At 46.3% G+C, this 11,773-nt stretch overlaps 1 protein-coding gene across 1 annotated transcript in view; it reads left to right on the top strand.

Annotated features, from left to right (window-relative positions):
* The first annotated feature begins 7,171 nt into the window (after positions 1–7,171).
* The window catches only part of PLXNC1 (plexin C1), a 70,540-nt gene continuing 65,938 nt past the window's right edge, over positions 7,172–11,773 (top strand). Inside the window, exon 1 of the mRNA XM_059846787.1 lies at positions 7,172–8,134. Coding sequence (XP_059702770.1) covers positions 7,187–8,134 — 948 coding nt within the window. The 5' untranslated portion in view covers positions 7,172–7,186. The remainder of the gene's footprint in view (positions 8,135–11,773) is intronic.

Below are 11,773 nucleotides of genomic sequence, written 5' to 3'. Positions count from 1 at the left end.
TCTTTGACTTTGGGAAACAATACAGTTATTTTTCTTTCTCTCACCAACAGGTTTTCAGTATATAGTAGTCAGTAGGCAAGCAGAAGTAGATATATATGAAAATAGGTGCTTAGTTACACAGTTTCTTAAATGAATATGCATTTGGAAAAACATCTTGTTTCATGTTACAAACTCAATTTTAATTCCATTAATCTCTCTCTGTTAACCTGTGTAGCACCAAGCTTTTATTTGCATCTTTGCTTACAAAAGAAAAACCCAAGATGCTTTTCCGCAGACATGTTTGACCTTTGTTTAATATAGGCAAGTGTTTTAATTTGTTAATATGGATATGTGGAGGCATGTATGCTTGGTAACAACTGAATGTCATGGTCTGTGTTTCAGATGGGACCTCTCCCACAGTTAGTTTTGGGCTCTAAGGGAAAAAATACACGAAGGGAACTCTAATTTCTGACACAAGAGAGACTGTGGAAGATCCTTCTCACAAATTGCCCTGGCAAAGCAGTTTTGGTAAGCTGTCATCTTGTACTCAACCTTCTGCAAAGTAAAAGATGTGACATCAGTGTTACACTCTGGAAGGGTGGACTTAGAATACTCACTGAATTTAGATCCAGCTGATGCTAGTGGGCCTAATGGCAAGCAAAAGTAAGACTTCATATTATAAGTGACTGTCAAGGTTAGTAGGTTAGTGGAAGGTTATTTTAATACTTTGGAACATACATATAATTATGGCATGTTCCTTTGTTCCTAATATCCTTTACTACTCTTCTCCTAAAGTTAACAAATTCCCCTATCCATCTGCTGCAGTGCCATTTATCTGTAATCTGATTCAACTCCCAAGTAATAATTTTGCTTCAGGTTATGGAACTCTGGCTGTGACCAAACTGAGGACCACAGCCAAGAGGCAGAGTTGTAAATAAAAGTGTGTTTACTCACATCTGCAGTGGGCTTACACTAAATTGGCACCATTTGGGGAAATTGGAGAAAAGAATGGTGGAAATAAATGTAATTGACCTATTCAGAACCTATTCTAGTCCTGGAGCATATCAGTGTGTGATAATGCTACAGTGGATGGTTCTTGCAACCAGTTCTGTAATTAAAGTTAGGATGATTATTCTTTAACACAGTCATTTTGTTTGTACTTGAGGAAGATTACAGCATCTTATTACCCAACTCTGAGCCTTTTTTTTTTCAATTTTGAGTGAGTATTCCAAGTTTAATTTGAAATAAATTTCATTAATATATTTTAGTATGCATTTTAGCTTTTCCATGACCTGAAGGTTCTTAGTGGAATGACACAGACTTTTCAAGTCGTACAGGTAAAAGTTTCTTGAATTCACATGCAAAATTTTTAAAAAATTCTTGCTAGACTTCTGCATTAAAAATTCTTTAGATTTAGTCATTAAATGTTACATTTGTTAGAAACTATTGTTGTTTAGGAATGGTACTCCCCAGTTCAGTGCCCCCACTGAGATTCTCCAAACCACATGCTGTTTTCTTGCTGCCCTGCTTTGCCCCTCTGTCTCCCACTGCAGTGGGCTGGAGGAGAGAACTGGAGGCACAAAGGGCAAAGATCATGGGTAGAGATAAGAACAAGGTACTGGAAACAGCAATGAGATAAGGAAAGGAACAGTAACTTCAAAAATACTAATGACAGAGGGTACAAAAAGAGAAAGGATTCACATGGAAAACTACCCCACCAATACCAGAGGCTCCCTCCCTCACATTTACTCAACCAGAAGGAATCTCTTCTCCCTGGAACAGACTCCCATCTCCAGAAACTAGTGAGTCCCCTCCTGAATACTGCAAAAAATTAACCCTATCCTGGAGAAAACCAAAGCACAAATTAATAGGATGAGGACAAAACGGAATAAGAGAAAGGTGTCAGATCCTAACATCAAGGGTTTAGGCAGATGGTGACTCTGCAAAGGGCTAAGCTGATGCAAAGCACTACTATGGAGTTTTTGTGCAATAACAGATGATGTGTTTTTAATAAAAAGGTCAATTAAGAAACACTCAAAGAATCTGTGAAAAGGATGTATGCATCTCACAGCCTCAGTTCACATCAATATCACCTAAACAGAGATATACCCAGACTCCTGGTGGTTCATCTATCATTTCCTTTGCCACTTCTTGGCCCGTGCCCAGCTTAATACCACAACCCTCTGCTTAATTTAGCATCCCTTCAGATCTGCCAGCAGGAAAACCTACACAAGCTCTCCTACAGCTGACTCATTCAAATTGGATGGGCTGGTTTAGACAGCTTAAATAGAAAACATGTTGACCAACTAGTAGTTTAGTAAGCCTTCAGATGAGTATCCCCTCTGCAAGTGTAAATATGCAAAGGGGAAGAACAAAGAGGAGTTGAGAACAGGTTCTTGATAATGTTCCTTATCTACTGGCACAGATAGATGCTGCAGATTAAATTTCTCCTTGACAAATGGTGTGTTTGTCTAAGATTGAGGAACTGACTTGATGGAGAAGTTTCTGGTTTGTATTTTGGCTCATACAGGAAGGGTCACATCAAGCTTCCTACCTTGCTCTAGGTCTTAGGCCCCTCCACTGCATGATTATTATCTCTGACTGAACACACAGCCATGTGTGTTCAGTCAGAGATAATAATCAGCCACACAACCCAAGAGCTTGTGTTATTTTAAAAAGTAACCCAAAAGCTCCTCCAAGGCTGCAGCTGAATCTCTGCATCCCCGTGGCCCTCCATGGGATGCAGGGGCACAGCTGCTTCACCACTGCGTGCATCATGAGCTGCAGGAGAACCTCAGCTCTGCTGCCCGGAGCCCCTCCTGCCCCTCATTCTGCACTGATCTTGGTGTCTGCCGAGTTGCTCCTCTCACATATTCTCACTCTGCTCTGCTCTGAGCACAATTACATCTGTGCAATAAGGTTTTTCCTTGTTCTTAAATATGCTATCACAGAGGTGTTAGTATCATTCCTGATGGGCTCAGCCTTGGCCAGTGGCAGATCCGTTGTGGAGCCAGCTGGCATTGGCTCTGCTGGATGGGGCAGAAGCTGCTGGCAGCTTCTCACAGAAGCCCCCCCTGTAGCCCCTCCCCACTACCAAACCCCAGCCACACAAGCCCAATGTACAGCAATAACACGCTGCTCCCACGAAGGGAAGTATTAACCAGCAACCAGAGAACTTTGCTATGTCAAAGATGCCCAGGAGTTGTGCATAGCTCCAGCATTTCATCACAAAGGAGCATCTCCCTGGGCAAGTGGATCAGATGCATTAGTGGGAGTTCAGCAAAGCAACATTTTCCCTGGAGCCCATGGACATATCACTGCTGGCTGCAGCTGATAGCATCCCATACAGATCCCCAGAGAGTTAAAACAGCATAGTCCTGTTCTTGAACCTGCCATCTCCTCATTGTGAAGACCAATAGAAAATGCAAAATGGTCAGTAACTTTTAGACTAAACAAAAATCTAAAGCAAAAAAAAATCTAAAAAGAAAGAAACAAAACTGAAAAGCAGAACTAAAATCCAAATCTGCAAACCCAGTTTCAGTATTCAAATGCCTCTGTCAGAAAAGGAATCCTTCTCAGAAAAGCTTTTTAAAAACTGCCCAGCATTTCCTTTCTATTTTGTCAACATGCAGTTACAGTAGGAAGTTTTCTTAACTATATAATGAGAAAAACAGTTATTTTATGTATTACACCAAAGATAAAAAGCCTGTTAACATTAATGCTACCTATTTACTTTGTAAACGGAAGGTTATTTAACCTTTGCAAAAAAACATTTCAGACCTAAGATAAGGTAACCACATGGATTTAATAATCAAAACAAATAAAACCTTAAGTGGTCTTGAAACTTCAAAACAGGAGAAATATCAAAGAGAAGCTACATAAATTAAGCATAAAAAAATAAATCTCCTTTACCAGTAATATTTTGTAAGATTGTCTGTGGATTCATAAATTCAGAGAAATTTAGCATGCAGATGAAAAATAAGGAGGAGGGAATCATGAACTGTAGTGGAAAAGCAATTTTAAGTTAATTTAGGATGTGTTCTGCCTAACACTGTTGAAGATCTAAATGAGAGCTCTTTAAATTGTAGATGTAAAAACAAGTCCTGGTGTGATTCACATTCTAACTTCAGATCTATCATGGCGTGCTGAAATACGTAAATGTTGCATAGGATAGCAAAGGAAGCTCAATTTGCTTCCCTGGCTTTTTTATAAATTTTGATTGGGGTGCCAGAGTTAGACAGCAATACTTTGTGAAGTCTAACATTAACAGGCAGACTACCTTTTTTGCCTTCCTTTCAGTGCCTGAAAAATAAAACACAGTACAACAACAGGATAAAAGTACCAATTATGGAACTGACAGCCAAGGGAATACAGAAAAATGATTTGCCATTGTCTCCTTAAATTTTATAGAAGTATCATTGAATAGTTTGGGTGGGAAGGTATCTTGGAAGATCATCTAGTTCCAACATGAGCATCAGTTCATGCTGGAATCAGCTCAGTCATGAACTGATTATGCTGTTTTCTGGTTTGCTGTGTTAGTAATAAATATTACACTCTGAAGCATTACAAAATAAACCTGTAGCCTCCCTTTCTATTTCCATAACACCAGTAGAAGCTCAACTTTTCCAGTATCCAGATAGGTGTCTCTAGAAGAATGTGTTGAAGATAGAAACTCCTATTTACTTCAGGGCCTTTGAAAGGAGTTGGGACTACTTTGCCACTTCAAGAACTGGGTCACTCCTGAGCAAAACTCCATGCACTAGCTCTCAGTGCAAAGCTGGCTCTCAGAAGCATATGCAGAATTAAACATTGCAGGATGAGGCTCTGGTCCAAGCTACTCTTTGCTGGAAAGAGAGAGGAAAAATCAGAAATAGAAAAGAGACAGGCAAGGAACAGTCTGAAGAACTGTGCTCTGATGGCTGTCCCTGGGACAGGAGGAATATGACATCCCATCCCATCCCATCCCATCCCATCCCATCCCATCCCATCCCATCCCATCATGGTAGAACCTGCTAGCCCACACAGCTAGACTGTTTTCATGTGACAGCCGCTGTGCGCAGTTCAATCCTCCCAGGACAAAAATTGAAGCAGAAGGCTGCTTTTTGGCAGTTTTGGCAATCAGAGAAGTCTGCAGTCCTAGGAGTGGTTGCTGTTCTCTAAGACTAGAACAAGCCTGGCCTCACTCATTTAAACAAACCAGTGAAGTACATGAGGCTTATTCTAAACATAAAGCCTGAGAAAGAGGTGTCTGCAGTCCATGCAGAGCTCAGTGATTTTGCAAAAGGAGGGATGTTTGCAGAAGATGACCTGTTGCTGGACACGTTCTTCAGCCAGAATAAGAGATGTCTTGCAGTCAGGATGCTGATATGCTTTGCTGTTTGGCCTCATGAGTTTGGAGCAAGAGGAAGATCACTGACAGTTTCATATCTGAACTGAAATTAAACTAGAAGGCAAAGTAGTGTGTAATGCACTCCAGTATGACACGTTCAGCCTCCTTTGCAGAGATACATAAATGACATTTCCATACACAGCCTATATTGGTGATATGGGCATGGGGATTTACTTTGCCTACTGCTGACTAGAAGTTCAGTCCTCCACGGGTAGCTGCAGGCAGTGCTAGCACATAGAGCATCTCTTTGCATCTGGCAAGAGGAAAAATTGTGCAATGATTCTCTTCCACATTCTCTGCTACATTTTTGCAGATTTTGGATGCGTTTTGGAGTCACTGTACAAGAGATAGGCAGATGGGCTGTGGAGAGCTCTGGATTTCATGGGAATATTTGTCCTAGACGCTTTTTACTGGAAAATTATGGAATATTTTTGCTGACCAGAGCAACATCAATTCTTGCACAATAACTGCAGCTGGGCTACGTCGTGGAGAAAGAGAATCAAAATTTGTTAACATTGTTGCAATTCCTACTTGAAAATGTTGCACTTGACTGATTCATACAGAGGTTACTTTTGTTCTAATTTTTACAGTCCCACTTTTTCCTGCTATCAAGCTACTTCAAGGCAAAAGCAGTTTCAATGGAGGGTCATACGACTTCTCAGTTTTGAACATTACATCCTCTTCTCAGTATGGCAATGGGCCCTACACCCATTCTCACCCAGAGTTTCCAGAGGCATCAAAAAGAGAACACTGAAAGGCATCTTTGCTGCTTTTAATTTTATTTAAAATTCAGCAAAACGGTAATTTACTGTAAGCTCAGGATGTGACCTATACTTCACATTGTGTTGAACCTCAGCCAGCAGTGACAGAATGGGAGATGAAGTAAATCAGTTGCTCCATTCAACGTGGCCCATCCTGTCCCCAGCGCGCGTTGGATGGGCGTCCATCTCTCAGCGGCACAGCTGGAAAGGGACAGCTTTTTTGTGTCCCTCTCAGGACCCGGGAGAATGCCTTTGTTCTACCTCAGGCAAGATCAAGATCTAACCAGGGATCTCTGATCCCTCAGTCTTCCCGCTCAAGATGCCATCGGCCGACTGGTTGACGGGGGTGCTGTTTAGCGGGGCGGTTCTGCGATGCATTTGAACGGGGACAGGACGGGTTTCCAGGCTCGCAGCGGGCGCTGCCGGAGCCCCGCAGAGTCTGACCCACGCCCACACCCGGCATCCGCCAGCGGACCGCGCCACCGGCTGCTCCCGCTTAGCACCTTCCCCGCTGCTCGCCCGCTGCCCGCGGGGGGCTTCAGCCGGGCCGGGAGCGAGGCAAAGGGAACGCACGGGGGCCGCCCTGCCCCGGAGGGGTTCCCCTGCTCCGGTGCCCCGGAGGGGTCCCCGTGCGGGTCCGGGTGCCGAGCGCCGCCGGGCGAGGCGGGCTTCGTTCCCCACCGCGTCCCGCCGCGCCGCTGCGAGCGGCCGCCCCCGGCAACCCGGCGGCCGAGGTGGGCTCCCGCGGCGCCGCCGCCGCCCACCGTCCGCGGCAAGGCGGGCCGGCGGGGCCGGGGGGCGGAGGGGGAGCGGCGGCGCACGGCGGCTCGGTGGCTCGGCAGCCCTCCCGGAGGAGCCCGGCCCACCTCTCCCGTGCAGGCACCCCCTCCTCCCCGCCCCGAAAGAGGAACTCCCCGCCCGCGCAGCCCGGCCGCGGCGCAGGCAGAAGCGGCGGCAGCGGCGGCAGCGCCCGGCCCCTCCGCGCACCATGGCGCAGCAGCGCCCGCCGCCCGCCGCCGCCTGAGGCGCCCCGCGGCGCCGAGCCGAGCCCGCGCCCATGGCGGCGCCGCCGCCCGCCCTCAGCTGGGCGCTGCCCCTGCTGGCGGCGCTGGCGGGCGCCACCGGACCCCAGAGCTTCGAGCTGCCGGGGGCCCCCATCGACAACATCGAGGTGAGCGGCGGCGCCGTGCTGGTGGCGGGCGGCAGCTGCCTCTACGAGCTGCGGCCCGAGCTGCGGCCAAGCCGCCGCGTGGTGCCGGCGGCGGGGCAGGGCTGCGGGGAGCCCCCCGGCATGCGCAGCAACCTGCTGCTGTACTACGAGGAGGCCGGCGGGGTGGGCGTCCTGCTGACCGGCTGGACCCAGGATGGCGGCGCCTGCCAGGTGTGGGAGCAGCCCTCCTACCGGCAGCGCTTGAACCAAAGCGAGGTGGTCAGCTGCCTGCCCGACGGCTCCACCGCCGGCGTCGTCTTTCAGCAGGCCGGCGCCTGGTACCTGGCCGTGGCGGCCACCTACTCAACCAGCGCTGACACGAACCACCTGCACTGCGAGCCCTCGAAGTCGGACAAGGAGACCGTCATCACGGTGCGCAGCATGGTCAACCTGAAGTCCAAGGAGGAGCTGGGCATCATCAAGCGCAGGGAGGAACCTTTGCACTTTGTTGACGCGCTCCAGTGGGGGGATCACCTTTTCTTTCCCTACTACACGTTGAAGGCCAGGTTGGCCAATAACACGGAGCCGCCCAGCATGGCCGTCCTGCGCCAGCTGCGCCCTTCAGAGGGTGGCCTTACTTTGCAAGGGCACGTCTATTTGGACTGCGGGTGCAGGAGCCTGATTATTTCCTCCAGCCTTGTCCGCCAGGGTGAGCGGGGCTGGTGGGTGGGTGTGTTCCGCCACAGCCACAACGCCAAGGCGTGGAACAGCACTGCCGTCTGCATCTTTGGGATGGAGGAGATGAAGGAGCAAGCCTGTGCATCCACGCACTTCAATATGAACGGGAAAAGCTGTGTAAGTCTGGGCATCGTTTGCTAAGCTTTCACCCTGCACGCCCTTGTTGACGCTGTTATTGTTGTGGCTGGTGTCTCTGTGCATGACTCATGGGGTGTCCCTGACCTGGAGGCACGTGAAGTTTGCGAGAAACTTCAGAGCCACACCAGGCTTTGCACATCAGCCCTGGCTCTAGCAGCTCTAGTGATTTCTCCAGCTCGTTCTGTTTCTAAAAGTCCGATCCTTTCCCAGATTTTGGTATACTTCCCACCTGTTGGGAAAGACACATCTGAGGGAGCACTTGAGGGCATCCTGGGTCAGACCTGAGTCTTAGGCTTCTCCCTCAGTGTGTCCTTTTCAGCCTAGGATTAGTCATTTTTCATTTTATTTTCCATACAGCCTAGATAAAGCATCTCCTATCTTATTCTGTGCATTCACATCTCATGTCATTGCAGCTACATCAGAAATAAAAAAAAAGCCCATCAAATTGGCTCTGTGCACTGGGCTGTGTGTACTGTTATCCCTATCATTCCCTAGCTATCTGTGGTTGCTTGTTCAGTGGTAGGTATTTCCCAAGTCTCTCACGACTGGCCTTGCTTGGGAGGGATCTCACAGCCACCTCCCCAAATCCATGTGTGCAGCAGACAACAATAGGTGATATCTCTTTGTTGTTGCAGTGGTTACATTTTCACAGACAGTGATATCTCATGGAGTTCCCCATGTCACCTACTTCAGTAACACTCTCTCCAGCTCCTTCCTCCTTTTCAGGGTGAGCTGGGTGTGTGGAGGGTGGGATAAGCAAGGCTACTGTTTTTGCTGTGGCCTCAGCAGTAAAGAAATTACCTACAAATGATATTAAATAGGAGGGTAAAAATGTCATTCAGATGAATAAGCTGCTTTTGAAAGGCCTGTCCATGCTTTTAGGTTAAGTTAGACACAGAAGACTTTCCAGAACTGTGGCAAAAGGATTGCTGAAAAGTATCATGGAGAACGGTAGGGGATCAAGCAAGGCATCATAAAGCAATCCCTAAGCCCTTTGGAGTTCCCACGCCATCCAGGGTCTTAGCAGCTAAACTTCTGAAACCTTAATGTGTTACAATAAGAGTTTCTTCGAAATTCCTTGAAAGTGCAGTAGATTTATTGGCACTCCTTGGCTTTCCAAATCTAACTCATAGCAGAGCGCAGTGCTGAGATTTTTTCCAAACAGACTACCAGAGGGCATGTGTGATTCAGTCTGCTCATCTCCCTACTGAGCTGTGAGACTATTGCCAGTGTTAGAGGACGTGGTTGTGAATGAGAACCCCGTATGTGGGTGAGACAACTGTGCTGAAGTAAATAGTGAAACTCACTACGGAGCCAGAGCCAATCCTTTGATTTCCAGTGCTACTTACTGCTTACTGTGTGATTTCTGTGCTCCCACAAGGCAAACTTCCGGGATGAATTTGAAGTCTCATTCTGATCTCAAAATACCTCTTTGCTTGTTGGAATTTTATTTTGCATTGTTTGTTCCTAATTACGCATGAAGTTTCTTAGCAAAGTGCTTTCTGAGCCTGCTAAACAAAACAGAAGAAGAAAGCTCCCTGGGCAGTAGATCCTTTCTAAACATTTTACAAAACCTCATACAAGAGATTTCAGGAGACTCATAGAGTAACATAATGCAGGTAAGGTGAGGCACAAATTTCTGTGGACAGGGAAATTCCCTGTCCCCATTGCCTCTCAGGGTCTAAATATGAAAAATCAATGATCCACTTGTTTCAGGATTGGTCTGATTCAGATCAGACTCCTGTGACTCCAGAGTTACTTTCATGTCCCAAAAGGCTCATCCCTCCTGGAAACTTGGATTATATTTGGATACAATGTTGAAGAATCTCAACCGTAAAACCTTTAAAAGGATTGCTTACTTAACCTTGTGTCCTAACCTGTGGTGAAGTTATTGATTGTAATATTTTGGCACAAGAAATGCAGTTTGCCACTGAGAGAAAAGTGGTATTTTAATATTTTGTGAGATAGCAGGACATGTGGGTCCTGTGAAGTAATATGACCTATAACATTACGTGGCTAATTAGCTATCTTTTTTAAAGCTAATTAAATGTGCTTATGGTGTATAAACATAGAAATAAATACATGTAGTTCAGCTTTAATGCTTTTTTATACTACAGAAGGTTAGGCTAGGCTATTGCAGAATAAGTTGGGAGATGACAGACCCATATGCTGCTGCTTCTGGGTTGTTTTAGACCAGATCCTTCAACCGTCTCTCACCAAAGTATGTGAGTCCCTGCAATCATGGAATATGCTGTTCTTGTGATGCCTCAGGCTTTAAGCTTTTGTGTTTTTCAGATTCTGTACTGCTTTAGTGTATACTTCTGAGCTTCATATTAGGGGATAGTAAGCTCTCTTCACAGACTAAGTAGACAAAACAATTCCTTCTCCAGCTGGGGACCAAGGACAAATGATCCAAATTTCAGGCCCAAGAGCATAAACAACGGTGGACTGAAGAGAGAAAAACAAGAAGGATGGGACTTCATAAGCTAAAGCTATAACTGGACAATTAACTCCAATATGCTAATGGACCAGAACTCACAAAAGTGTAAGGGCCCGTGACCAGTCAGCTATTTTTGTGACAATTTTGGGTTCATCCTGGGTGTAGCCCTGGCTGGACTCTTGTGCTGCCCAAAGTGTGTGTGTCCATTGAGGCCTTCTAATGAATACCTGCTTTATTCTTTAGCTCCATCTAGTCTCTGTTCTAGGTCAGCGTTCACAAGGCATCACTTGGACTCAGAAGCACGTGGGCTTCAGAGCTGACAGGAAGATGGAGTGTGGCATGTCCATCCGTGTGCAGCTTGCAGCAGTGGCTCTGGCCAGAAGTGCCTCATAGCATGGAGCTGTCAGGATGTGTAGGAATGGCAGCAAACAGCACTGCTTTAAAGTCCAGTCTATTAAAGACAGTGTTGGTCTTGAGCAAAGGAATGTGTTGCAGCATTATGAGCACTGTAAGTTCAAGACCTCTCTGGTGCTTGTGGTGGATGGACCATGCTGAATGTCAGTCTGGCTTTTGCATTGCAGATACCATGTGTTGTAGGGTGCTGCAGGTCTAAGTCATCTCTGCTGGGTACCCTCAAATGCAGGAGCTCAGGTGTGATGTGATGAGGTATGTGGATCCCAAATATGGGACTGTCAGTTTATGTTGGAATTGAAAATACAGGGATTTTTTTTCACTGCAGGAATACAATTTATAGTAAGCATATACATTAGGGAGTAGTGGCAGTGTGTTTTCCTTCTGATCTTGTCTTCTCTCAGATTTCTCTTATTATTCTGATTACCTTTAGGCAAGACATCCTCTTACCCCTCTCCACTCACACTGCATTTCTGAATTGGACACTGCAAGAGGGGCTTAGCCCAGGGTATTTGTGGTGCTGAATTCCCTGTTATGCCATTGCTGCATGGTGTACTCTGAACTCATTCCTATAAGGTATTGAGCTTTCTGGGCCTAACCCAGTAAAGCACTTAATGACATATTTAACATTAGGCATATATTCCCATCATCTTCACGCCCATGCATTTAAAGTAGAGCATGTACTTGAGTCCTTCACTGGATTGGAGCCAAATTGCTCTGCATCCTTTTGGAACTCACTGTAGGTGTGTAATCTCTTTAGCTTTGCT

The sequence above is a fragment of the Haemorhous mexicanus genome, chromosome 5, assembly GCF_027477595.1.
Source record: "Haemorhous mexicanus isolate bHaeMex1 chromosome 5, bHaeMex1.pri, whole genome shotgun sequence".
In the NCBI taxonomy this organism is placed as follows: Eukaryota; Metazoa; Chordata; class Aves; order Passeriformes; family Fringillidae; genus Haemorhous; species Haemorhous mexicanus.
The sequence above is the reverse complement of the archived record's forward strand: the minus strand, read 5'-3'. Positions and strand labels throughout refer to the sequence as shown.